The following is a 24,130-nucleotide window of genomic DNA, read 5'->3' on the forward strand; positions in this document are numbered from 1 at the left end:
GACGAAATGGAGGAAGAGGAGGGATGGACGGCAGGTCGAGAGAGAGGTGTGTTGTGGAATGAATGGTTCGAGGTACTGGGTACAAGTACAGGTACAAGGGGGGTGGGGCAGGATGTCGGGGCGCGCCAAAGTACCACCAGGTAACGCGTTGAAGCCGCGATAGCGATGCGCGCTAACAGCTCTGGCAGCGCGTTGGCGAAATGCTGGCTCAGACGTCAACGGTCGGGGTGGCTGGTCGGCGCGCACGGGCCACCTGCAGACAATCTGCCGTCTTACGTGGGGCCGGCGTGCACAGACCAACTTGCCGGCCTGGCCTGATATTGCTCTGGTTCTGTTCTGCCTCGCAGCCGGCGCAGTCTGAAGAAGCACACTGGGTTCCGTCTCTCCACAGCCGCCAGGGAAAAAAAAAAAGATGTTTTGGTGAAGCTGCAGCAGGCGCCGGTCGCCGAGGGGGAATTCCGTGTAGTATTTATTCCTGTCCCCCGCGTTTTGCCGCCCAACACCGCCCTTCCGCGCCTCTGATGACTCAGACGATAAGGCAAGGGCGGAGGAATTGCACCAGCAACCTCGGAGCCATTTAACACCGACGTGCGAGTGACGGAATCCCTACCAGAGATGAGGTGCCCCCATCTCGCCATGTTGGCGATGAGAGCCTCTCCTCTTCACCGTGCAGGTTGCTGGAGACGACCTCCTCGTCGCCCCCTTTTACGCCCCTTTTCGCAACCCCCCCTTCCCCTCTCCATGCGTCAAGTATCCACCTGCCACGTTATACCCTGGGTAATGTGCACGTGGAGGTATATTCGCACCGCGTGACGGCAACGAGTTTATTACCCAAGCTCATCATTCCGATTTTGACAATTCATTCCGGCCTGGTGCTGGCCTTCTCTCTGCTGCCTATTTATAACCACCTACTAACTAGGTATACACAAACACCAAGCGCATCCTCGTGACCTATCACGGATTACTATCGTTCCACACCGCCTTGCCTGCCTCGTCCACCCAAGTTTTGCGCGCCAGGATCTCATCCACGATGACGCTGATGCCTTGCCTGCCTTGTTTCAGCTTGTTGAAATGTTGGCGCACCTCCTTGCGAGTCCGTCCGCCTACCCTCACCACCATCTCCACATCCAACTCCGTAGGCACGCCGAAGGACTGGTAAGGATAGTCGGGATAGTCCCGGTCCGTCACTAGCTTCAGTTCCAAGTCCGGGGTCCTTTGGAAGAACGGGCCCGCGATATCGCTACCTGGTACGATAGCTTCCAGGGAAGCCGGCTCCCATTTCGGCGTCGGCTTGGGGTCTTCCTTCGAAAGTTGCGCCTGCACGCCTTGGACAAAGTCGGGGTGCGCCATGAATTTGGCAGCTATTTGATACTCGCGCGAGAAAGTTTCCGCGATAGTCCACCTGCGTCCCTCCTTCATTTGCCTGAGGGCCACGTGGACCGAAGTTGGCGACCGTTTGTGGAGGGTCTCTAGCGTCTTCTGTGCCCAATCCTTAGTAGGCTCCCCCTCTTGCTCGAGCGCGGCTATGATTTCTTCCACGGAATTCCGACCAAAGCACCGGTCGATGGCGTCCCGGAGCTGGCCTCCCAGAAGCAACGGCTCTCCGTGCGGTAGGCCGGTCGCGTATTCTTCGATAGTCGTTTCGATGATAGCTAGGCGTTCCTCCATACTATCGTAGTCCTTGAAACGCAATTCGGCCAGCCGCGACTCCAAGCCAGGTAAGCTTGTCGAATGCAGGTAATGCGTAGCGATACCCGAGTAGAACACGTTTACGCCTCTCACCCGCTCACTCGTCAGAGCCAGGTAGGTGCCGATAGCGCCGGCCATCCGCGGCAGGAAGAAGGAAGCGCCGACGTCAGGGAAGAAACCGATGGTGGTCTCGGGCATCGCGAAGATCGTCCTCTCGGTGGCGATTCGGAACGGGGCGTGCATGCTGAGTCCTACGCCACCACCCAGGGTGTAGCCATCCATAAATGCGATATACGGCTTCTGATAGGTCGCAATGTAGTGATCCAGTTGGTATTCTAGGGCGAAGTAATCTACCGACTGGCGCTGGCCGTCGGGGCCCAGGAGGTTTTGGTCGGCGAGTACGTCCACGTCGCCCCCTGCGCAGAATGCCTTGTCGCCGGCGCCCTTGATGACGATGACATTTGCCAAGTCTGACTTCTCCCACTCGACTAAGCGCGGGAATATCTTGCGGATCATGGAGCCGTTAAGAGCGTTGTACTTTAGGGGGCGGTTCAGCTCGATGGTCCGCAGCCCGTATAAGTTGCTGAAAACGACATCACGCGGTTCATCCGTCGGCAGCTCCTTTGGGACCCCTTGGACGCCGTTCGTAGACATCTGCCACCGGGGATTAGCCGGACATCCGTTCAAGATAGACAGGTCGCCAGTCATACTTGTGCCCTCGGCGCCGCTAGAGGGGCTAGCATCTTAGCTCTCAACGGCATCGTCAGACCAGCTCTCCGGCACGGAGAAGCAGCAATGGCAGCTGCTGATCCCACTCTCCCCACAAGGGTCCTCAACGACATCTAGCCTGTTGTTTTGTCGACGCGCAACCTCAAGCTACATGCGCGATTGGGGAAACCGAGTTGCCAGAGGTTCAACGGGGCAGAAGTCGAGCGAGCGGCGACGGACTGCTCCTGAGCGGTACGGTTAGGGATGGGGACCCTCGGCCCCAAAATCTTTTGCCGATCCAAAGACGGAGGTACCTGGGTACGTACATTGATTCCGATGTGCTGCTACCCCACGAAAACGGGACCCTGCATAGGTAGGTTGATAAGAGGTTAGGTATATGTACATACCTAAATCGAGGCTGGTAGTTACATAAGCATCACTACTGTGTTTTTTTTCTAGTTATCGCGTTAACGGGGCTCGACAACCCATCAAATACAAGCCCAATCCAATCTATCTGCCCTCAGTCCAGATCCGACGAAACACTCCCAGCCTTGCATCTGTCCAACCCTCACCGGCTTGTTTCAATCGGACTCGAACGCTATTCCGAATCCACGAGACCACCTGGACAACCCGATCTAGCCAACCCAGTCACGTCGTCATGGCGGACGCAAAGATTCAGTAAGCCCGTCGGGAGCACGCGGTCTCGCCTACAAGTTGCGGCCAGCTAGCTAACCAGTCCGTCTGCACGCAGGGAGCTTCTCACGAAGCCGCGCAACGAGCTAACGTAGGTGGCCCTGCCCTACCCCGTCCTCCCCGTCGTCTGCCGACCACCTCCCTGCCGCCGCTCTTCTCTCCTCTCCTCTGCCGACCCGACCGCCCCCCCGGTTCTAACGTGCGTGGCAGGGAATACGAGATCTCGCTCCTCGAGGAGCACGAGTTCAGCGCCGGCCCCCTCTCCATCCTGCAGACCGCCGTCCGCAGCCACGCGCAGGTCCTCATCTCGTGCCGCAACAACCGCAAGCTCCTCGCCCGCGTCAAGGCCTTCGACCGCCACTGCAATATGGTGCTGGAGAACGTCAAGGAGATGTGGACCGAGACCCCGAGGCTGTCCAGCGGCAAGAAGGGCCGGCCCGTCAACAAGGACCGCTTCATCAGCAAGATGTACGTTACGCCACTTCCCCATCCTAGTCTTGTCTGTCCTGTGGTGCGGCATGATGGAGTCACGGCCGACGAAGCTAATACGATTCCCCCTTCCGCAGGTTCTTAAGAGGGGATTCGGTTATTCTGGTCCTGCTCAGCTAGAGGAGCAGCGTGGGGATTCGGTTATACTCGCAGCCAGCCAAGCCTCCGCGGCATACCCATCGCCATACGCATGTCTAAGCCCGAGCTAGGCGGAATGGTGAAAGTAACCAGAGGTCAAAAAGAAGACGGCACGCCAATTTGACAGCATATTTGTTTGTCACATTACTTGTGTGCTCATCACGGTAATAGTAGTTGAAGAAGGAGAAGGTAAACTACTTATGAGAACGGATTGAGCGCCGAAAGAAAGCCGTGGCCGCCGGAGAAAGGAGATAGAAAACAGATACCTACCATTAAACATGACTTTTTTGTTGCTACTTTTTAGTGTTGCCACCTCTTTTCCCTCCCCGAACGCTCGCTACTGCTGCATCTCATCCTACGATACAAGATCTGTGAAGGAATCCCAACTACACCGTCTCCCAGCCCTCCTCGTAAGGTTTTATGCCGGCGAGGCCGAGGAAGAAGGTGGCGAGGCCCCAGGCGCCGGGGTCGGGCACCTGCTCGAAGCCGGAGCCGCCGACGTAGACGGCGCGGCCGAGGCTCGCGCGCATGCCCTTGGTGCCCTCGGCGGCGCGCCTCGACGCCTCGGCGGCCTTGCGGACGTCGCCGGTCTTGCCGAGCACCTCGACGAAGGGGTAGAGGGCGTCGACGAGGGTGCGGTCGCCGGGGCGCGCCGGCGTGTAGCGCGACAGGGCGTCGCAGCTCTGCTTCAGCGCGCCGGCCCACACCTGGGTCGTCGCGTCGCCCGGCGCCAGCACGCGCAGCGAGTGCACGAGCGCGTTGAGGAAGATGGCGAACAGCGCCCCCGACGTGCCGTCCATCACGTTCTCCACCACCGTCACCAGCTGCGCCACGTCCACCACCGCGTCGCCCGTCGGCGGGCTCTCCTTCAGGTGCTTGAGGATCGCTGCTCCGCGTTAGCTTCTCGGTCTGGCCTCTCCGCGCTTCTCCCGCGCCAGCTTGAGCGGGGTCGCCCGGTCTGCCTTACCTTCGGCGCCGCGCCGCAGCCCGATGCCGCAGTCGCCGTCTCCGACCACGGTGTCGTACCTCGTCACCTCCGGCTCGACCGCCACGACGGCCTGGAGCCCCGACGTCAGGGTGCTGACGAACGTGGTGGGGTCCGCCTTGAGGCCGCTCGGTTTGACGCCCTGGTCGGATCCTGTCGTGTCTCCCCGGGTAGCGACGTTCTTTGCCTCCCAAGTGTTCTTCGAGATTGGTGCTGCCCACCCGGTCGCTTCGCAGGGGTAGTCTAAAAGCTGGATCATGCTCGGCCCGCCGATTTCCGTGTTGACCACATTAAGTAACGTGATGCTGAATCCCAGTCCGTTTAGGCTCGTCACTATAATATTCATCGTTAGTAAGCATAGTTGCGGGAGGGGGAACGTTTCCCATTTGTGAACTCAGCGGGACAGGAGTATAACTTCACTCCCAGGGTAATAATAGAGGTAAGAAGCATAGTAAATTATACTCACTATAGGACCCGGTCAAGATTCTTACGGGCTGGATACCCCAGGAACCTAGCTGCTTGACGACCTCAGCGGTGATGCCTCCCAGCTCGAGGATGCTGACTCCGCCAAGGTTGTTTACGAGCAGGACGACTTCGTTGGAGTTGACATTGAGGAAAGCACGGTCGGCGTCGTTTTTGTCGAGGAGCTGCGATAGCATCGTGCTCACGAGCTGGGGGAGCTCGACGCGGGCGCGGCCGGATCCGGCCTCGTTGTGGATGCCCATGCCGATCTCCACCTCGCCGAGGGCCAGGCCGTCGGCCGATTTCGGGTCTGCGGCCGCGCGACCGGGCACGTGGACGTGCTCGAGACTCGCACCGACGCTGACCAGGTTCTCGGCGGTGAGGCGGGCGACCTTGTAGACCTGGTCGAGAGTGGCACCCTGGGCGGCGAGGGCGCCGGCGATCTTGTGGACGAGGACGGTGCCGGCGATGCCGCGGCGGCCGACCTTGCCGCCCTTCGCGCGGCCGACGCCGACGTCGTCGCCGACCACGAGCATCTCTACGCGGAGACCGGCGGCCTTGGCCTTCTCGACAGCCATGCCGAAGTTGAGCACGTCGCCGGTGTAGTTCATGACGGTGACGAGCACGCCGCGCTCGGTGTCGACGCGCGACGTGATGGCGCGACGCACCTGCTCGGCACTCGGCGACGCGAAGATGGTGCCGGCGACGGCGGCAGACAGCAGGCCGGCGCCGACGAAAGCGCCGAAGCTCGGCTCGTGGCCGCTGCCGCCACCGCTGATGACGGAGACTTGGGACGGCCCGGACTCAGTGGGTCGGCGGTAGACGATTTTGTTTTCGGCGTCCAGGGCCACGGAGGGGTTGGTAAGGGTGAGGCTCTGGAGGGCCGAGTTCACCAGGAGGGCGGGGTCGTTGATGAAATGCTTGGCTGACATCTTGACGGACTGACGGACGGGGGCGCTGCGACGACTGGGATGGGTTCACTGGTGGCAGGTCGGGGACATGCGTAGGTCACCGTTGGGAGCTAGAGTACAGGATGAGATCAACGGGCCTAGGTGAGACCAGGGAGGTGGGAATATATATATATATGCGTGCGTATACCCTGGGCACGTCAAAGCCGCCCAGAACCAGACAGCAAGCCCTCTCACATCGAACCAGCTAGCGCGAGATAAATTCATTAGGTCGACATGACGCTGTCCCCCCTCTCTCTCTCTTCGACCGGTCTACGCAGAGAATAATAGTAGGCCTCGTTGGGCTGGCTCTGGTGGCGCGGGGTCGTGTTCTTGGGGATTTTTACGAGCCTAAGTTAGCGTCGGATACGGACGCGGTTAAGCAGAGGTCGGGCTGGTTCGGCATATGACGTTGGCCATTACGAGATACCTGCCGAGCTACCGCAGCTCCCTCTCCTGCTACTTGCTCTGGCCGCCGTCCGTCGACTCGCTCTCGGGTACCTGGTAAGTACTCCTATCAGACCTGCGCGCAACGCATCCTCGATGTACGTAAAACTCAGCTGAGCTGCCGCCTGAAGAGGCGACGTACGCTCTCGCTCTTCAAAGGCCTAGACGGACCTTGATACATACCTACATCGCCATGGGGGGCTGGCGGAAGTGCGTGGGGGAGGCGAAGCATCCCCGTGGGGGTCATGCTTCCCAGCTACCTGCTCCCTCTTACCTAGAATGCTGGCAATAATAGGAAGTCATATAGGAATAACGAGACGACGATGTCCACCCGGGATCTTTTCAAGATTGTGTTGGGATCCTACCTAGCTACCTAGCTATGCCTGTATGTGTCAACATGGGTGAGTTGCCTCAGGTGCCTGTTCCCACTATGTATCTAATCTGCCTACGTTATTGTAAAAAGGGGGCTTGGTTGCATAGGAGGTAGTGTGAATACCAACCTAGGTAGGTATGCCGTCAACATACTACGTACAGCGCATACAACACGTAGCACCTATATAATGCCAGCAGGCTCCACGTCTCCTATCCTTATCTACCTATCTCCTCTTCTCTCCTACCTGTGTTTCTTTACTGGACCTACCGTTTTCTTATCTTCACCTGTCCTTTGACCTAGTCGATTCGTCTAGCAATGGACGCGCTTCCAATAGAAATTCTTAAAGCGAGGCCTACGGTATTCGACGTAGGTGGCGAGAACCAGCGCTCTCGGGAATCCCCCTTGGGCGTAGAGCTCGACGTCGATACTGAAGCGCCTTCAGGAGAGAAATGCATTGTCGGGGCCAAATTCTCAGGTCTTGCTCGGTGAAGCGAGCGCGAAAGGCCCGCCGGCCGGATTGGTAGTCGCCCTAATCCGCGTTTATTCAATCCCTTTTCCTTGTCGATGCGGCTCGAGTTATCCCTAGAATGCCGGTTCTAACGCGATTCCAATGGGCTTTTCACTAGGTAGGGGCAGCACGTAAGGGCAGCATGTAGGGGCGGCATCTGTAGGATACTATGCCCCAGGTTGGGCCATTGGCCAGGGCGATATTATACGCCTAGTCGTACACGATCTTCTCGAATCGGCTGTGGCCACGGGCGCTCGGTGATACTGCTGGATCTGTTCTTACGTCGTGAAGAGGCAAATGCTTCGCCATCGGACTGGAGGCAGCGTCCATAGTCCACGGGGATCGTGGAAGAAGCAGGACATCGAGTTTTGGTGTCGGACGGAGCATGGAGGAGCACCCGGATCTGGGATGATCTGGGATTGGATCGAAGTGGTACCTACACCTAGGTAGGTAGGTATGTAGGGAGTAAAGAGCAATATGCGATTAATAGGGTAGGACAGTACTAATGTGCTTCCCGACTGGTCCGCTTCCTGTAATCCCACAACACCAGTTAGTACCTAAGTAACTAGTGTTAGAATCTTGGGAGGCTGAACCTGATGCCGTTGAGCTATCAAGATAACAACTAGAAGCTAGAACTACTAGTAGAAGAGCTTATTTATATCAACTGGATTCAGATGAATACTGCCGATTACGGTGAATACGGCTTCCCTCAACAGGGCAGTCAATAAGATCCACTAGCCCTCTGCGTTTATGCAATTGGACATTTATGGGTGGGGCAGACAGGTACCTAAGTACCTGACACAATGAGGTTGCCCCTCGACAAGGGCCCCTTAAAAAGATCCCACCACAAGTCTTTGCACCCCGCGTTGTGGGGTGACTCAGTTCTCTGTTCTAAGCGCGTTCAGAGGTTATCGGAGAGGCACCGAGGGCGGGAGAGCCTTTATCGTCTTGCTGCCATCTGCAAGCAGTTGGGGTGTTGTCGTCTCCCTCAATTCTCTCTGTCATTGGGTGAAACATCTACGTGCGCCAACAGCATCTACGTGCGCCAACAGCATATTCCATCTGGCACAGCGCTGCCTATACCCAACCGCGGCAACCTCCTACCTAGCATCGTGGGTTCTATCCAGTTCAAATCGTCTAGGACGGGAGTGTCGCCATGGCATCAACCCCGAATGGGTCTCCTCCGGAGGCCGATCCGAAACCGGTTGGGAAGCCGCCAGAAGAGCCTAAGGCACCTCCCCAAAACGAAAAGAACGCGAAAACTGAGGCCGCCGAGACATCGAAACCGAAGCTCTCTGGCGCAGAACTAAAGGCAAAAGCCAAGGCGGAAAAGATGGCAAGGAGAGCCCAAGCGAAAGTGTCAAAAGATGCCGCGAAGGGAGAAGGCGTCGCACCGTCAACAGCTGCGCAGTCAGGTCCACCGGGTGAAGCAAAGGGCAGCAAAGCAAAGGGGAAGCAGGATAGCGCCGGGACAGCTGGGCCCGGGGGGGCAGGGAAGTCGGCAGGGTCTAAGGGGGCTCCCCTCGTTCCCGCCGAGCCGAAGCTCTCCGTTCCCGAGTGTTTCAGTCACCTCTCCATGGCCAAAAGAATACCCATAACACAGGCAGATAAGGACGTCCACCCGACCGTTCTGGCGCTGGGTCAGCAGATGGCGACGTTTACAATCGATGAGGGAATCGCCCGGCTGAAAGCCACCCTCTTGGCCTTCAAAAAGGTACCTCGAGCCAACAAGATGGAGGTCCTAAAAAGTATGCATACCCACGCTGATACCGTGCTAGGTCATCGACTCATATACTACACCTCCGGGGAACACTCTTGCGAGGCACCTGACGCCTCACGTCTTGAATCCTCAGATCGACTACCTCACCGCGTGCCGACCGATGTGCTTCTCGATGGGAAATGCAATCCGTTGGCTCAAACTCCAAGTCAGTAAGATCGACCCGGATGTCCCCGAATTGGATGCCAAGAAGCAGCTCTGTAGCAGCATAGATGTCTTCATCCAGGAGCGAATCACCATCGCCAACCTCGTCATCACCGAGAAGGCTGCCGAGAGGATCCAGGATGGCGATACCGTATTGGTCTTTGGGCGGACCACCCTCGTCGAACACGCCCTTATCCATGCACACTTAGTCGCTCAAAAGAAATTCTCGGTCATCGTCGTTGATGACCCGTATGAGAGAAAAGGCCAGACCCTGGCCACGAACCTCACTGCCGAGGGGATCCGGGTGTCATACAGCGGGGATTTCGGGGGGCTGAGATGGCACCTACACCACGCAACCAGAGTGCTGGTCTCTGCCGAGTCCATGTTCAACAACGGATCCATGTACGCGCGATCGGGAACCTGCGATCTCGCCATCGCCGCTAAAGGACTGGACATACCCGTCCTCGTCCTCTCCGAGACCGTCAACATCACCGAGCGAGTTTCTACGGACTCTCTCACGTACAACGAGATCGACCCCGAGCGGTGCACAGGCGCATCTTTCAGGTTGCTCTACGACACGACTCCGGACAGGTATTTGTCGTTGGTCATCACGGAGCTGGGGACGGTGCAGCCCACGTCAGTGCCGGATTTACTACGGAAGCTTGAAGAGTCCAACTAGAAAGGGGGCTCCAGACGAGCCGGAGTATTCGGACTACTAGATAGCTAGCTAGCTAGTCAGGTCACTGTGTCAGCCGAGGTTGAATATTCGGGCAACGCGCCAGAACATTGATAACAGATGTTGTAGCTTCAGATATAGCCCTCTCCGTGATAGGTCGGCGATTGTAGGCGCCGCGACTACCTAAAAGTCTACCCGCCATAGACGCAAGTAAACATTGCCGACTTGGCCTCATTGACTTTCAACGTCTTTTTTTTTTTTGAATTGGCCTCGCGTAGAGCCTCACCTGTATGTATGTACACTGAACCGGTGCGGATGGAGGGAGCGGGATATGCTTCACGCGGCCGCGGCCGCTCTCTCAGCCTCTCTCGCCGCCTTCCTCGCCCGCTTCTCGAGTATGATCTGCTTTCGCTCCTCCAGCACCGCTTGTTGCCTCTCGTTGACCCCTTGCAGCCAGTAGCCAAAGCTCGCGCCGACGCCGGCGAAGACGGGGTACGCCCACAGGGAACCGCGGTTGAAGAGCGGTCGCATTTCGAGGCCGAGTTGCCAGAATCGGACGGCGATGCCTGCGGCAGACGGGTTAGTCGCGTCGCGGCCCACGAGGACGAGGACAGGGTAGCAGTAGAGGGAGGGAGAAGAGGGGAGGGAGGGCAGAGAGAGGCAGAGATGGGTGACAGGGCGGAGGTAGTACCGAAGCCGCTCCAGAAGAGGACCCTGTGCACCATGGTGGGATGTTGGAGGACGCGGGCTCGGGCCTCGTGTTCTCGTTGATTTTTCTTCTTGCTGCGGTTGATCTCGTGGCCGTCCTTCGTACGCTACAGCTGCTGCAGCTACCTGACGGAATCCTAGTCGGCTGTCGACGTGGCCGCGAATGGTGGGCGGGTTTCGAAGTTGGGCAGTCGAGCGGGAGAAGAGGGAGTGGTGGATAAGTGGGTTAGTGATGATGATACTAGCCCGTTACCTGCGTCCAAGAAAAGAGGTACTTGCTAGCGAGCCGGTGTGGCTTGTTGCTGAGCTGGACGTTGCACAAGTTATGACCTGGGGCTACGAGGGCTAATTATGCTGATCTTCTATGCAGATCTGCTATGCAAGTTTTTTTATACAAGCCCATCTGCGAGGTATAGTAGAGGCGGCATTGACGATCCGAGCTCCATAGGTACCTACCTTTTACGTACATATGTACAAGCATTAGGTACACAGGTATTTAGGTATACGTACATACTAGGAGGTATCCGGGCGTGTACGTACAGGCACTCGAGCCTTACATATAGGCTTGTACGCACCAGCCAGGCGCCAAAACGCGTAAATTCGCATAGACTATATCTCATAGTAATGTCTTTTTTACCTACATACATCCATCTTATGTACGTACCTACCCTATATTGAACATATAGAGGTACCTAATCATACACCGCGGGTACCTGACCCTATCGCTGCAATCCGTCAACCTTCACAACTTCCATAAAATCTTCCCTTCTCCCGTCCGCTCCATCCTCTCCTGCCCTGCCCTCTCCCTCTCCTCCAGCCCGTAATTCCCCCGGGCTGTCTGGACTTGAGTATTTGTTTCTGCGGGTGGTTCGGTTTCGAAGCTTACATGACAATTCCCTCGCTCGAGTGGACGTTTCGCTGCCGGCCGGATGGCCTCCTCGGCCGTGACCATGGCCTCTACAGAGCAAACGCCCATCACCGCCTCCGGAGCAGCGCCTCTCGTGCCCCGGAAGTTCAAGGCGTCGGATCTGCCCCTGACCTCTGCTACGAGGTCCGCCATTGAGGGTCTGGCACATAGCTTCAAGAAGAAGGGTGGCTATGATGCCATTCGCAAGCAAGTCTGGGAGAGGTTTGAGCAGAGTGTGAGTAGTTCCCACCCTCGGCCCGCAGTGCGGGCGCGATAGGAATTAGCTAATTGGCGTCTGTATTTCCTTAGGACTACGAGGCCCAAGTTACCACGTCCATTCTCGAAGTTGCCGAGCGAGAGGTCGAGCGCAACCCTTCCCAGCTCTTATCCATAGACCGCCGGAAGGCTGCGGCTCTGATTGATGGCGCCCTCGACCGGTCCGGAGTGTACCAAGGGGCGGAAGAGGTTCTCGACCAGCTTATCGATGTGCAAGCTATCGAGACACGCATGCGCGAGCTACGCCAAGCCGAAATCGGCGTCGAAGCAGCCAATGAGGAGCAGATACGTGGCTCGAAAACCGATGCAGAATATGCTGCCGAGTCGGCCCGTAGCCTGGAGGAGCGAGAACGCATTCGACGCGAGCTGAGGGCAAAAGAAGAGGAGATCCTCGAGGAGAAACGCAAGATTGAGCGAGAGGAGAGGAAGAAACGGGAACGCGAGAGGGAGCATGAGCTAGAAAAAGCCGAGGCGAAACGAAAGGAAGAGCGAGATGCCCGAAGACGCGAACGCGAGAAGAAGGAAGCCGAACGCGAGCGCGAAAGAGACAAGGAGAGAGAGGAGCGTCGACGGGCTAGGGAGCGGGACCGGAATAAGGAGCACGACCGGGACGGTCAACGTCGGTCCAGGACAAGGTCGAGACATAAGTCGAGAGACCGCTCGCGCCATCGCGAGCGAGACCGAGAACGGGATCGGGACCGCGACCGGGACCGCGATCGGGACCGTAGTCGTCGCCGCGATAGTAGAGAACGGCGGCGACGCGACCGATCCCCCAGAGGTGAAAGAGACAATGGCAAGCCTGAAGAACTCAAGAAGGAACTCACAAAGGAGGACCATGAAAGGCTTGAGCGTGAGGCGCTTGAGGACCTCCTGCGGGAAAGTAAAAAGAACACCACCAAACAGCCTGAGCTTGAGATTGATGAGGCTCTCGTGCCGCCTCCTCGAAGAACCAAACCCGCCTCTGCCATCCAACCCATACGTCGCGACTCGATGAAGAACCAAGATCCCAAGAAGACTCCCGAACTCGCAAAGCCTGAGTCTAGAGATGTAGCGAGAGACGTCAAGGACGCTAAAGATGCGAAGGACGCGAAGGATGTGAGGGAAGCCAAGCCATCCAAGGATTCTAAAGAGCTCCCGGAGCCAAAAGAGACCAAGGACCCTAAGGACTCTAGAGACACCAAAGCTAGAGACGAACGACGAGCCAGCCCAGCTTCTTCCCGTCCCCACCGTGACCGTTCACGGGGTACGGAAGATGGCCGAAGAAACCGCGACCGTGATCGTGATCGTGCACGAGAACGTAGCCGCTCTCACGCCAGACCTGATAGGAGGGATCGGAGCAGATCAAGACACCGAGCTGACCCCCGAGAACGCAGCCGCTCTCGAGATCGTGACCGGAATCCGGAGAGAGATAGGGACGTTTACCGACCCGGTCAGCGGGAGAAAAGCCGCTCTCGGGTGCGATCCCATCGGGATAGGCATGAGAGAAGCCGTTCGCGAGACCGATACAAGCCCGACCGTCGGGAGCGAAGTCGTTCCCGGGTCAGGGATGATCGAGACAGACGTGACCATAGTCGCCTACGAGTACGGTCCGATCGACGGGATGATCGGCGCGACAGATCTCGCTCTCCCCGGCCTCGAACTGAGAGGCGAGACCGCAGCCGCTCGAACTTGCGATCCGACCATCGGGCACGTAGCAAGTCTACCAAGCGTGCACGCAGTCGAGACGCGGAAAAGGAGCGCGGGAGAGGACAAGATAAGGAGCGGGTCCGGAGAAGTCGATCTCGCTCACGGCCCACTACTACAGCTAGCAAGCCCGAGCTCACCGACGCCGAGGCGTGGAAGCAAGGAGAAATCAAGAAACGCGAACAGGAAGCCAAGGCCTATTTAGCTGCACAGCGCGAAGCTCGCGAGAAAGGGCTGCCCATCCCAGGAGTCGATGACAAGCGTAGCACGGGCGACCGCTCGCCCGAGATCAAGAGATCACGCGCCCCTGACGAGATCGACCGGTACAGGCCCGGAGATCGCGAAAGAGAGAGGGCCGACAAGTACCGAGATCGGGATCGAGATCGAGAGCGGGACCGGGACCGGGACCGGGATGAGCGGCGAGACAGGCGGCGCAGTCGGACGAGAAGCCGCAGCCGCCGTCGGGATCGGGATCGGGATCGGGATCGGGATCGGGATCGTGACCGCGAGCGTGACCGTTATCGTGGGGAGGGAGCTCGGGACAGGGATCTTGATCGGGAGCGCGATCGCGACAAGGACCGAGACAGGGATAGACGCAGCCGCCGTGACAGAAGTACCGAGTCACGACGAGAGCGCAGGGACCGAAGCGTCGATTCTAGAAGAGAACGACGGGACAGAAGCCGCAGTCGCAGGCGAAGCAGAAGCCCCCGCTAGGGTCGGCATCTGCTGCGGCCGGCCAGCCAGCAACATGGCCTAGTATCGTGCGGGCCGCACTCGGAGCCTCCCCATAGCTGGGGTAAGGGCTTGGGTGCATGGCCTCGCCATGACATGTAAATTACTGTAATAGGCGGTGGTCTTTGGGACGGGCCGGCGTGACTGGCGTTATCAAAAGGATGCATCGACCTCGGGCTTTCGCGACCTAAGCTGAATACGTGCCCATCACGGGCTAGTAGGTCGTACCTTAAATTTGCGGGTGTCTACAGGTTGCTCTCTCTCTCAAGATAATTAAAAGGGAATACTGAGATTACGGCACCCCGTTGCTACATGTGTAGGGGGGGGAGTGGATTGTTACGGTTCGCGCTCGTGATGCAGGCGGGCATCGAACACCTAACCTAAGCTGTCAGTAACTACCTACCTACCTAAGATAGATGAGGCACGGCATGTACATTAGGGAGCTAATCTTCACGATCTCTTCACCTTCATCGGTAGGCATAAACGTGCACGTGCATATACGATACACGATGCACGATAAAGGGTTTTGAGAGCACCCGGACACCACCCTACTGAGCGAACCATCCGTTATCTCACTATATATAGACACTGGGCGGCCAAGGACGTGACATGGGTCGACGTGCGGGAGCACTTACAATCGGGTGCGATTTAGCAATTGGCGACCGAGGCGTGAAGGGCCGAGTCGGTATGCGAAGTGTGCAATAGGGTCGTGTACCTATGCATTGTATATGAGAGGTATGTTGTCGGGAGAGAGGACGAGGGGAAAAGAAGGGAGAGGCTGGTACCTGAACCCGGGTGACGATGATACCGAAGTGATCTAGGTTACAGCGCTCGTATCCCACTCGCTTGAAACCGCTCTGAAGGTGACGTATCTCCTTTTATCGTCAGACGCCGAATCGAAGAATACATACCCGCTAAACTAGGACGCCTATTCAACATCGCGTTATCCAGAGCAAAGCCTCGACGTTGAAGGAGGATCATTTTGGTTCTACGAGCTGGTTGATGTCGTTAGTAAGGCAATAGACGATCAGCGTCCTTGGAATCGACTACCTTAGGTACATAACTGCAGGCGGGCAGTAGAAGCTATCTTTTTGCACCAAGCCGGAGCTTCATCTGTGACCCGGTTTTATCAGGTCAGGAATAGGTACCTCAGGCACCTACCTAGGTATGTTACGGGGGATCCCAGTAGGCATGTCATGTGACACGAATGCTACCAGTCGCCGTTGGAGAGCGTTACTCCAGGCAGTCTGCTGGTCGGCCGATTCCACACCGTGGAGTCAGCCACAACAGCCCTGTATCTCGACACACAGACGTATAGGTATATTCGCAACCATCATTCTTGAGCTTACGCGCGTGCTACCCTCTAGAGTCATAGGCTCGGATATCCACAGGCAGGTCTCGGTCGTGGAAGGTAGGTAGAGAGATGGACGACAAACCTAACCCGCCAGAGCCTCACCCAGCCTGTTCTGTGACCAACGAATCTCCCCTTCGCGAGTGGGGACTGTCCTTGGGCATGATGCAGACGATTTCAGTGTGCACTTGCTATCGTCTGACGCAAAAACAATATCGACAGCACCGACTGGTTCCCCGTAAGCTTGTCGTCGACTTCCGCACGTCTCCTTGGAACCATCCGCCAGAGGATGTGAGGGCAGGCAAGGCATGATGTTATCCCAACCTGCCCGTCAAATCAATTGCCCAGCTACGTTATCATTTGGCAGAACAGGGACGAGATGGTTATGACGCTGGCAAAGGTCAACGAAGGAAGCTTACGTGGATTCGTATAACGGGATCCAAGACGGCTCCTCGACGTGAATATATACCTAGGTATATCGGATCGGGACCCTTCCTAACGTGAGCCATCTCGGTGATTTTCAGGCTGGCTTAGAAATCGAACAAGACGCTACTTTTGGAAAGTACCTCTCTAGAGAGCTGAACGGATCGTATACATGATAGGTACCACCATCGCCTTGCCTCGCGTCGCCCCGTACGGCGCATGGCGGAAGATGTTAGGGGCTCGTATTAGGAGCCAGACCTCAGGTGGAGGGGTACCTACTTTCAGACGACTCCGCCCAGGTACTTAGGTACCTAGGGTAGGCATGTACCCGTCCACGCGGACGCTAGTAGGGATGGTACCTGCCCCTGTGACGTGGAACAAGAAGAGCTAACCTCGGAGTGAGGTCCAGCCAAGATGCGTGCACCTAAATGCAGGTGTCAGCGGCAGGTCTGCAGCTGCTGCCCCTGCTTCCCCCGTCATACGTGGTAGGCAGGCTGTAGGTGCGTACCTGGTACACAGCGCCAGGGGCACGTATGGGGGGGGAAGGGGTCTGGGAATGCGTACCTCTACCCGGCACCTCTGACCCATCATCTCCAACACGCCGAGCCCTTACCTCCAGGTCCCCCCCCCCCCATCGACGTGAGGAAGACGGCATCAATCCGCAGACCTTAGTTCGGTATCCAAATTAATGCGTTACATGACTTGCCTCTGGCAACCCGAAATAGATGCCTCTATGGTGTCGTCGTCCGAGAGCGTCAATGTTCCGTAACGGGGCCGAACGCTGTTGCGATGCTACGTAGATGCATGCTGTCGATATCTGCTCGGGCTCAGGTACGTAAACCCAACCAGGCCACCCTTCGCAGCCTATCTGGGGGGGTCCCACATTCTCCCGTTCCCATCCACTTGCCTTCCTTCTCTCTCCCTCTCTCCAATCTCGTCTCCTCCTCGTCCACCTCCTCTCTCTCTCCTTCTCACCCAGCACGATTCCTCTCTCTCTCTATATTGTAAAAACTTGACGTACCTGCGAGGCGGGCTCTTCTTCTCTTTTCCTTTTCCCTGTCCCTTCTTTGCGAGATTCTTCTTCGGTTAACCTGCTCCCTTTCCTTGCCCGCCCAGGCCAGGGTACTCTCGGTTTCGCCAGTCCGCCCGGCTCGGTGCGCTCGAACGCATGCGCTGCTATTGACGCCAGTCACAGCACCAAGACACAAGCTAGACCGGGTATCTTGCGACCAGTGCATACGCATCCAGCGACACACGACACACGACAACATTTGGCATCCGATAACTCGCCAATCCAATAATCCGCCCGCCAATATTCCCTCCCTCTCGTCGTTCCTCCTCCCCTCTCTCCCTAGCCGGTCAACGCCCTCCCTATCGTTTCCGTTGCGTCAATCGACAGTCCACGTTCAAAGCTCCGCGCCTTGCCGCCACCTATCGATCAGCACAATTCCGTTCCTTCGCCTATCGTCTGCCTCTCTCATTTGTCTTTCCCCTCTCCGACCTTTTCTTTTTTTTTATTGCCTTTATTACCTCGTTCTCTCCTCGCTTCAAACAACCGCACCGGCACCGATATAGCGTCCCGAATGCTCGAGATTCCACGGTGACTGACGGAAACGTCCCCCCCAGTCGAATTCTATAAAACCCCCCCCCCAGCGCCACACCAAAACTGATCACTGCACCACCCGATATTTTTTCCCGCACCGAACCCAACATGACGAACCTCGACGGCATCGTGATAGGGATTTTATCGTCCTTTGGCTCCGCCATCCTCATAGCTCTAATCTTCCTCGTCGTCTACTTTTTCCGGTACACAACCTCCGGTCGCATCTTCCTCGATCGGATCGGTCGGCCTGGCGAATATGACGATGAGCAAGCATTTGCCAGGGAGGAGGCGGAGGCGCTGGAGTCGATGGATGACTTGCAACGGACAGAATACCTAAGAGCAAAAGGTACGATAACCACTTCCACTGTCCTATGCGTTGACGCATCCCGCCGAAATTTCGTAGCCGGCCTCGATTATATATAGCAGTGCATTGACGGAATCGTAGCATTCATTCAGGCCAACCCTCCCGAGTCCCTCCAAACGGATATTTCCTTGTCGCAATACCTAGCCATACAGGAGAAGGGCGTGTCGGCATGGCAATTTGAGCCCGAACTAGAAATCGCCAACTGTTTCGTCGAAGGCAGAACCGAAATCGAGTTCTTCGACTCCGAATGCACCGTCATGAGCAACTTGCCTGTCCCGAAACAGAACGAGGTGTACTACTGGGAGGCCAAGATCTATGACAAACCCGAAACTACGCTGCTGAGCATCGGCATGAGTACGAAGCCGTACCCGTTATTTCGCCTTCCAGGTATGTCGTCGATGCTCAGTTGAGCCTCTAAATCGAGTTGAGACTGACTTTTTTGGTCGCGCCAGGGTACCACAAGTATTCCATAGCGTACACTTCTGTAGGCGCTCGCCGATACAACCAGCCTTTTTCGGCAACGCCCTACGGGCCGCAATACGTCCAGGGCGACGTCGTCGGCGTCGGTTATCGTCCCCGAACAGGCACAATCTTCTTCACTCGCAACGGAAAGCGGTTAGACGACGTGGCCCACGGTCTGAAATCCCAAAATTTCTTTCCGTCTGTCGGCGCGAATGGACCCTGCGCTGTACATGTCAACTTTGGTCAGGCCGGGTTCGTGTTCATCGAGGCGAACGTGAAGAAATGGGGCTTAGCACCGATGACCGGCAGTCTAGCACCGCCGCCCCCTTACGGAAGTGAACAGGGAAGTATCTTGCTCGAATCGGGACGAAGGAAGGACGAGTATTCCGGGTCATCATCCGGAGGTCAGGGTTTTACTCAATCCGTTCAGAGGTTCGCTCGCACCGGCCCAGCTTTAGAACCGGGACACTCGCGGACGAGAAGTGGAAGCTATAGAGTAGTCCCCCCGACGAGTCCGGGGCCGCAGCGCAGTCCTACCGACATCTCCCTTGCGCAGCTAGTCCCTTCAGATGAAGTGGGCGAAGCCAGCAGTAGTGTACATGCCACCGATGCTTCCGGGGACCACGTTGTAGATGTCGTCGGCTTAGGTCTCCAGGAAGCGGCTCACCCCCCGCCCGAATACACCAGCCCGGAACATTCGGACGAGGAAGGCTCAGGTAGCGGTTCGGAGAGCGATCGAACCCCGCTCATCAGGTCGGGTCGCAGTCGCGGAGCATCCGCAGCTACTCTACGGCCGAACAACCCGCCGATTCCCAGTTATAGTGACGCTGTTCGACAAGGCGCTGGTAGGGACAGGAGTCGTAGTGACAGCGCCATGCCGAGAGAAAATGGCGACTGAAGGGACTCAACCAGCCGCTTTGTTAATCAGCCAACCGGATACCGAGTTGCGTGAGCTGCTGTCAACGGTCCATATGCAGTTCACAGGCAACAGATCATCATTTACTATAACCATGGCACGGGGAGTTTACGGTCAGGAAAGGACAGCTTATTTCTCTCGTCGGTGTTTTTCTCAGGCTACGACAACATGGCATCGGGTCAGGCGACATACTTACATGATACCTTTATAAGTCCTTGCATTGTTTAGCGGTATGGGATAGGGGCGGCGGCTTAGGTTTTTGTTCGTCAGAGGGATCCCCCCCTAGAAAAGTCGAGGCAAACAGGGCTGGACTGCTCCCGGTATGAATTGGAGATACCTGGTATGCGACATATACACACCTCGCTCTCGGTCGATAGAAACATTTATTTATCGACCACCTATACTAGACACGCCGTGGTGACTACTGGTGCCAAGCTCGTTTTGGACCTGGCTGGAGGAAATACCTAGCTAGTGAAAGTGGTTGGTGATAGAGGTCGCTAGAGACAAAAAAAGCTATGTAAGCAAGTATGGGCAAGGGAGCAGATAGAAGGGAGCTCTTCTCGAGAAGCCGGGTAGACATGGTTCGTAATACCCGAACCCCAACATGTTGGTTCTCGGGTGACCTGTCGATATAGTGGTGCGTATGACAGCGACTACAGGTGCAACCAAACGAGTTTTCGTGTTTGTCATTGTTGGCTTCTGCGGAAGCAGATCCCAAATACGCGAGGAATCTAGATGACTTTGAATACGGCCTAACCCGGTTTTAACTGAAGGTCATGCTAGCACAACAACGCCCCAGAGCCTGAGGCCAACCTTGACTCGTACTCAGATATAAGTCGTTTAGGCCTCCTCCAACCCGTCTCGGGGCTCCAGAGCGCCCCAAAGACCCCGATTTGTACGTGGCCCCGACTTTCCTGTTGTGCACATCCTCTCGGTAGGGCGGTATCGACAGTCTTCTCTCTCCTTAAAGGCGCGCCGGCTATTTGCTTGGGGGGATCCAGAAGTCTAAGGTGAGTTATACATCAGGTTTGTTACTAGGTAGTTACCTAGTCACAATATCATACCAACTATTCACAGGAGCTCGCATGCTCCGTCCTGCGAACATGCGAACGAGGTAGCAGGCTGTCTCAAAGAGAAGCAGACAGCAGAGTGCATGGCCATCTGAATCGTACGAAGGCGCAAGACATGTACCAGCCACATTGGACGACATCAAAGTCTAACCCTAACTCCTATTATTAATCATTTCATGCTAGCCGAAATACGCATAGTTTATCAACTGATCCCAAACGTCAAGCGTCTATAGACACGTCAAGAAGTTGCCCAGCTTCCTCAGCACGACGGCCTGCTTCTCGGCCGGCGCCGTCGTCTTGTCCGTGGCATCGCCGACGCTGATGGAGGCGAAGCAGCCGTCGGAGTTGATGACCTCGTTCTCGGTGGGCAGGCGGTCGTCGCCGCAGGTCTCGACGTCGGGGGCGGAGATGATGCCGGGGTTGATGCGGCTGAGGACCCAGCGGAAGTCGGCGGCGGCGGCGCACTGTGCGGTGAGGCGGGGGAAGTTGACATTGAGGAAGACGTCGTCGGGGAGGTAGGGGGCGCCGGCGTCGAGGACCTTGTTGGTGAGGATGGTGGCGAGCTCGGCGTAGACGGCGCTGCGGGCGGGAACGGGCGACGTGTCCCAGCGCAGGGTGCCGGAGTCGGCGCCGGAGAAGGCGATGGCGGGGATGCGCTGGTTGCGGGCGGCCTCGACGGCGGCGCCGACGGTGCCGGAGAAGGGCACGGCGAGCCACACGTTCGAGCCCACGTTGGGGCCCGTCACCACGAGGTCGGGCCCCTCCTCGTCGCCCCACACCTGCGGCCCGAACGTCGACAGCCCGTACTTGACCGCCGTCACCGGGAACGAGTTGACCCAGTTCAGCCGCGGGTCCGTCGCGTTGCTGCCCACCGGCCCGCCGTTCGCCGGGCAGCTGTCGTACTGGCAGGGGCTCGTGCGGGGCTCGGGCTCCCGATCGCTCGAACCTAGGCGCTCGCGCGCGCGCGTTAGCGATGGACATCGCGAATCCGCGGCGGGCCGGGCTTACTGGAGCCGGACTTGTTCTCGGCGGGGGCGGAGAGGACCACGTCGTGGCCGGCGCCTCGCAGCGCGTCGTGCAGGGACCGGACGTAGAGCTCGGCCCACCCGTCGTCGTTGGACTGGAGGATGCGCGCTCCCCGGGCGGCGCCCAGGATGGAGAGCAGCGGCAGGACAGACTGGGTGCGCATGGTGGTTGCGTTCGTCGGCGATCGGCTGGTAAATTCGTAAGGCGGGAGCGACAGTGAGGTGTAGATAGACAGATGGAAAGACGGAAAGATGGACACACAGCTATAATGAAAAAACACTCAAGTCCCCCCCGGTAGCGGGCGACGTTCGTTTTATAACGACGCGAAACGCACCCACGCACCCCATCTATTCGTGGACCGGCCGTCCCCTTATGGAGATCTCCCCTAGCGATACCACCCCTACCACCCCTAAACCCTCCCCCCCCGGACCCCTGCCATCCCCTTGATCTCGGCTTCGCCATGGGCGACAAGCTGCGGGAGCCAATGGAGCGCTCAAGTCAGTTCGGGCGGTTTCCTGAACAGGCCAATTGCAACCCGAAACGGGGGCTCTACGGGGGATCGCCAAGCGCGTCAGGGCACATATTGTCCGGGCAGTCTCCCGGCAGCGACACGCACACACACCCCCTCCCCGGACGAGGCCGCCCAGCACGAAACTCCACAGCACGTGTGCCAAACAGTTGGCCGCGAAGTTCGACGCCTTTTAGCTACCTTCCTAGCGAGGCAGGTGGCCGCAGCTTGCTAGCAAGCTGCCGGTGCCGCTAGGTATGGGTATCGGCTAGTAATGCCTACCTGGGTCGGGCATTGCCGCACGACGATGCGCCGACTCGCTTGGGTCTCAGAAGTCTCCACGGCTTAACATCAAACCGCATGGCTATTTGCGGTAGCGACAGTCACGCCCCGTGTATGAGTAGGCATGGTTTGCCTTAGGCTCGGTGTCGAACGTCCCCATTCGAAGAGGGCGTGGCCACGTCCGCTCTCGAGCCTTCTGGCCCCTATTCGCCTGCGGGTGGGGAGGATCGCCTTGCTAGTTGCCTGCCTCGGTGAGCACGAGGAAGTGCGATTTCGGCGCCGGCGCGTCCTGGTAGACTAGTAGGCGCGACACCTTCGCCGAACCGGACCGCGCAAATAAGCTACCTTTTATCGATAGGCCCCCGCCTCGAGGCTCGCAAGTCTCGACCGAACAGCGCGACGGACCGGCTTCCGTCGGGAAATGCGAGGAGCGCCGTCCCAGTCGCCAGTCACCCTCCCCGTCCGCAATGGTCAGACAGACATTCCTCGCCCCCGCGACCTCTTCGTCCGCGGCGAAATCCCGCTCGGGGGTCGCGCGGCCGCCAACACCGCGCGGAGAGGCCAGCCTCGACCAGAGTGAGAGCTCGGCATCCGTAGGCGCGCCGCTGCTCCTCCTCCCCGACGGCTCCGAAGTCGAGCTCGACCCGCTAGGCGGCGCGCCGGTGCAAGGGCCGCGACGGGGTGCGTCGCGAGCCGCGCCTCGACGTCTGGCGGTCCCGCGGCCCAGAACGGGCACCCAACGTATCATGCAGCGGGAGGGCACCAGCCATCCATCGGCTGCCGGACCTCGGCCCACACGCGCGGCTCATTTGCCTCCCCCCCCCTTTTTTTTCCCGGCCGTGTGCAGCAGAGAGACAGGGAGGGGTATTCTAGGGAGCAGTGCGCATCACGCGGCGATGCTTCCGGGGTGTCGCGAGACCTGAATGCTGAAAAGGACGGGTGCAGGGGCTCTGTAGGGATCGACAAGGTCTCGGCGCATGTGGGGATCGCGGAGTCTCTCAACGAAGAGGAAGTATGTGGGTGTGTGGCAGGAGTTAATAACACCCAACTGGAGACTCCGGCTAATTGCCATTATATCGCTATGACTCGCTCGAGTTTCGCTGCACCTTGTGTCCGTCGTCGTTCCGCTGGAAACTACCAGCTTACGCCTAGCCAAAGACTGATTTTAGATGGGTTACGATCATTTGCCATGCCTCCTGCTGCTGCTCCAGTCCCAAGCTAGTATAGTAATGTGTTTGGCACTACGTGTCTCAGCATGTAGGCCTTGCTTATCCGGCAAGATGAGACCGGTGCGTCCTCGCTATAGCCGCAGCTATCGTTCTCTTGGGAAGTTGTGCGAAGAACGCATCAATACTAGTCGAGGGTCTATATTTACAGTTAAACTCGTTCCTCTGTTCATTATTCTGGAACTCGGGTTGTTGGTACCAGCAGCACTTACCATAGGCCGCGACCCATCCAACGGCTAATATGTCTTGGATAACTAACAACGCCTTGAGGCCATTTTTAGACCGTGTCGACTTCACGTGTTTCTCAATAGCACCCACTAGCAACTATCTTTAAAATAAAGAGGATCATTACAGCTTAAAATGCTCCCCGAATATTGCTCCTAGTCGTTTCTATCTTTGTAAGCGGCGTGGTGGTGCGGAGAGACACGTCTCCTTAGAGGCTCGCGTGTCGTTAGTACTTCCTCATATTCATTTTACCTAGGCCTATCCTTCCCTGTTCCTGTTCATAGATTTCCTCTTAACAACCTTGCGACGCGGATAGCAATAGACCCCTCATC

The 24,130-nt window shown here is 57.5% G+C and overlaps 9 protein-coding genes across 9 annotated transcripts; 5 read left to right on the plus strand and 4 right to left on the minus strand.

The window, feature by feature from the left end:
* Nucleotides 1-772: 772 nt before the first annotated feature.
* Nucleotides 773-2,750, minus strand: GGS23DRAFT_559495 (ClpP/crotonase). Its single transcript, XM_051515819.1, has 2 exons — nucleotides 2,400-2,750; nucleotides 773-2,343 (listed from the first exon to the last, which is right to left on the minus strand). Exons 1-2 carry the CDS (start codon nucleotides 2,529-2,531, stop codon nucleotides 955-957), a joined length of 1,521 nt encoding a protein of 506 aa, XP_051374205.1. The 5' UTR covers nucleotides 2,532-2,750; the 3' UTR covers nucleotides 773-954.
* A 305-nt stretch (nucleotides 2,751-3,055) lies between these two features.
* Nucleotides 3,056-3,699, plus strand: GGS23DRAFT_595016 (small nuclear ribonucleoprotein Sm D2; the record flags this gene model as incomplete). Its single annotated transcript, XM_051518246.1, has 4 exons — nucleotides 3,056-3,075; nucleotides 3,149-3,181; nucleotides 3,301-3,558; nucleotides 3,657-3,699. 4 exons carry the CDS (start codon nucleotides 3,056-3,058, stop codon nucleotides 3,697-3,699), a joined length of 354 nt encoding a protein of 117 aa, XP_051374206.1.
* A 157-nt stretch (nucleotides 3,700-3,856) lies between these two features.
* On the minus strand, nucleotides 3,857-6,671 carry GGS23DRAFT_429700 (dihydroxyacetone kinase). The gene is made up of 3 exons (XM_051513843.1): nucleotides 5,169-6,671; nucleotides 4,685-5,035; nucleotides 3,857-4,603 (listed from the first exon to the last, which is right to left on the minus strand). Exons 1-3 carry the CDS (start codon nucleotides 6,094-6,096, stop codon nucleotides 4,104-4,106), a joined length of 1,779 nt encoding a protein of 592 aa, XP_051374207.1. The 5' UTR covers nucleotides 6,097-6,671; the 3' UTR covers nucleotides 3,857-4,103.
* Nucleotides 6,672-8,595: 1,924 nt separating this feature from the next.
* Nucleotides 8,596-10,039, plus strand: GGS23DRAFT_595018 (nagb/rpia/CoA transferase-like protein; the record flags this gene model as incomplete). Its single annotated transcript, XM_051518247.1, has 2 exons — nucleotides 8,596-9,153; nucleotides 9,218-10,039. The coding sequence occupies 2 exons, from the start codon at nucleotides 8,596-8,598 to the stop codon at nucleotides 10,037-10,039; spliced, it is 1,380 nt and encodes a 459-aa protein (XP_051374208.1).
* On the minus strand, nucleotides 9,975-11,029 carry GGS23DRAFT_429753 (NADH-ubiquinone oxidoreductase). Its single transcript, XM_051513844.1, has 3 exons — nucleotides 10,728-11,029; nucleotides 10,323-10,602; nucleotides 9,975-10,091 (listed from the first exon to the last, which is right to left on the minus strand). Exons 1-2 carry the CDS (start codon nucleotides 10,759-10,761, stop codon nucleotides 10,373-10,375), a joined length of 264 nt encoding a protein of 87 aa, XP_051374209.1. The 5' UTR covers nucleotides 10,762-11,029; the 3' UTR covers nucleotides 9,975-10,091; nucleotides 10,323-10,372.
* A 321-nt stretch (nucleotides 11,030-11,350) lies between these two features.
* Nucleotides 11,351-14,999, plus strand: GGS23DRAFT_559505 (complex proteins associated with Set1p component shg1-domain-containing protein). The gene is made up of 4 exons (XM_051515820.1): nucleotides 11,351-11,886; nucleotides 11,961-14,717; nucleotides 14,777-14,890; nucleotides 14,978-14,999. Exons 1-2 carry the CDS (start codon nucleotides 11,674-11,676, stop codon nucleotides 14,322-14,324), a joined length of 2,577 nt encoding a protein of 858 aa, XP_051374210.1. The 5' UTR covers nucleotides 11,351-11,673; the 3' UTR covers nucleotides 14,325-14,717; nucleotides 14,777-14,890; nucleotides 14,978-14,999.
* Nucleotides 15,000-16,806: 1,807 nt separating this feature from the next.
* GGS23DRAFT_429843 (uncharacterized protein) lies at nucleotides 16,807-17,961 on the plus strand. Its single transcript, XM_051513845.1, has 2 exons — nucleotides 16,807-16,947; nucleotides 17,233-17,961. Exons 1-2 carry the CDS (start codon nucleotides 16,906-16,908, stop codon nucleotides 17,689-17,691), a joined length of 501 nt encoding a protein of 166 aa, XP_051374211.1. The 5' UTR covers nucleotides 16,807-16,905; the 3' UTR covers nucleotides 17,692-17,961.
* GGS23DRAFT_595021 (SPRY-domain-containing protein) lies at nucleotides 17,828-19,443 on the plus strand (the record flags this gene model as incomplete). Its single annotated transcript, XM_051518248.1, has 3 exons — nucleotides 17,828-18,065; nucleotides 18,165-18,470; nucleotides 18,536-19,443. 3 exons carry the CDS (start codon nucleotides 17,828-17,830, stop codon nucleotides 19,441-19,443), a joined length of 1,452 nt encoding a protein of 483 aa, XP_051374212.1.
* A 1,315-nt stretch (nucleotides 19,444-20,758) lies between these two features.
* Nucleotides 20,759-21,720, minus strand: GGS23DRAFT_595022 (survival protein sure-likephosphatase/nucleotidase-like protein; the record flags this gene model as incomplete). Its single annotated transcript, XM_051518249.1, has 2 exons — nucleotides 20,759-21,477; nucleotides 21,540-21,720. The coding sequence occupies 2 exons, from the start codon at nucleotides 21,718-21,720 to the stop codon at nucleotides 20,759-20,761; spliced, it is 900 nt and encodes a 299-aa protein (XP_051374213.1).
* Nucleotides 21,721-24,130: the final 2,410 nt, after the last annotated feature.

Source organism: Durotheca rogersii (genome assembly GCF_024521655.1).
Source record: "Durotheca rogersii strain YMJ 92031201 chromosome Unknown GGS23scaffold_5, whole genome shotgun sequence".
Lineage (NCBI taxonomy): Eukaryota > Fungi > Ascomycota > Sordariomycetes > Xylariales > Xylariaceae > Durotheca > Durotheca rogersii.

Excerpts from the sequence above, each read along its gene's own strand:
- GGS23DRAFT_429753 (XM_051513844.1), bottom strand. The coding sequence starts at position 10,761 with ATGGTGCACAGGGTCCTCTTCTGGAGCGGCTTCG. Across the intron at positions 10,603-10,727 it reads CCTCTTCTGGAGCGGCTTCG|GCATCGCCGTCCGATTCTGG; the intron begins GTACTACCTCCG and ends CGTCTGCCGCAG.
- GGS23DRAFT_429843 (XM_051513845.1), top strand. The coding sequence starts at position 16,906 with ATGCTACGTAGATGCATGCTGTCGATATCTGCTCGGGCTCAG. Across the intron at positions 16,948-17,232 it reads CGATATCTGCTCGGGCTCAG|GCCAGGGTACTCTCGGTTTC; the intron begins GTACGTAAACCC and ends TTGCCCGCCCAG.
- GGS23DRAFT_429700 (XM_051513843.1), bottom strand. The coding sequence starts at position 6,096 with ATGTCAGCCAAGCATTTCATCAACGACCCCGCCCTCCTGGTGAACTCG. Across the intron at positions 5,036-5,168 it reads AATCTTGACCGGGTCCTATA|TGACGAGCCTAAACGGACTG; the intron begins GTGAGTATAATT and ends TGAATATTATAG. Across the intron at positions 4,604-4,684 it reads GCTGCGGCGCGGCGCCGAAG|CGATCCTCAAGCACCTGAAG; the intron begins GTAAGGCAGACC and ends AACGCGGAGCAG.
- GGS23DRAFT_559505 (XM_051515820.1), top strand. The coding sequence starts at position 11,674 with ATGGCCTCCTCGGCCGTGACCATGGCCTCTACAGAGCAAACGCCCATC. Across the intron at positions 11,887-11,960 it reads GGGAGAGGTTTGAGCAGAGT|GACTACGAGGCCCAAGTTAC; the intron begins GTGAGTAGTTCC and ends GTATTTCCTTAG.
- GGS23DRAFT_559495 (XM_051515819.1), bottom strand. The coding sequence starts at position 2,531 with ATGTCGTTGAGGACCCTTGTGGGGAGAGTGGGATCAGCAGCTGCCATT. Across the intron at positions 2,344-2,399 it reads TAGCGGCGCCGAGGGCACAA|ATGTCTACGAACGGCGTCCA; the intron begins GTATGACTGGCG and ends CCCCGGTGGCAG.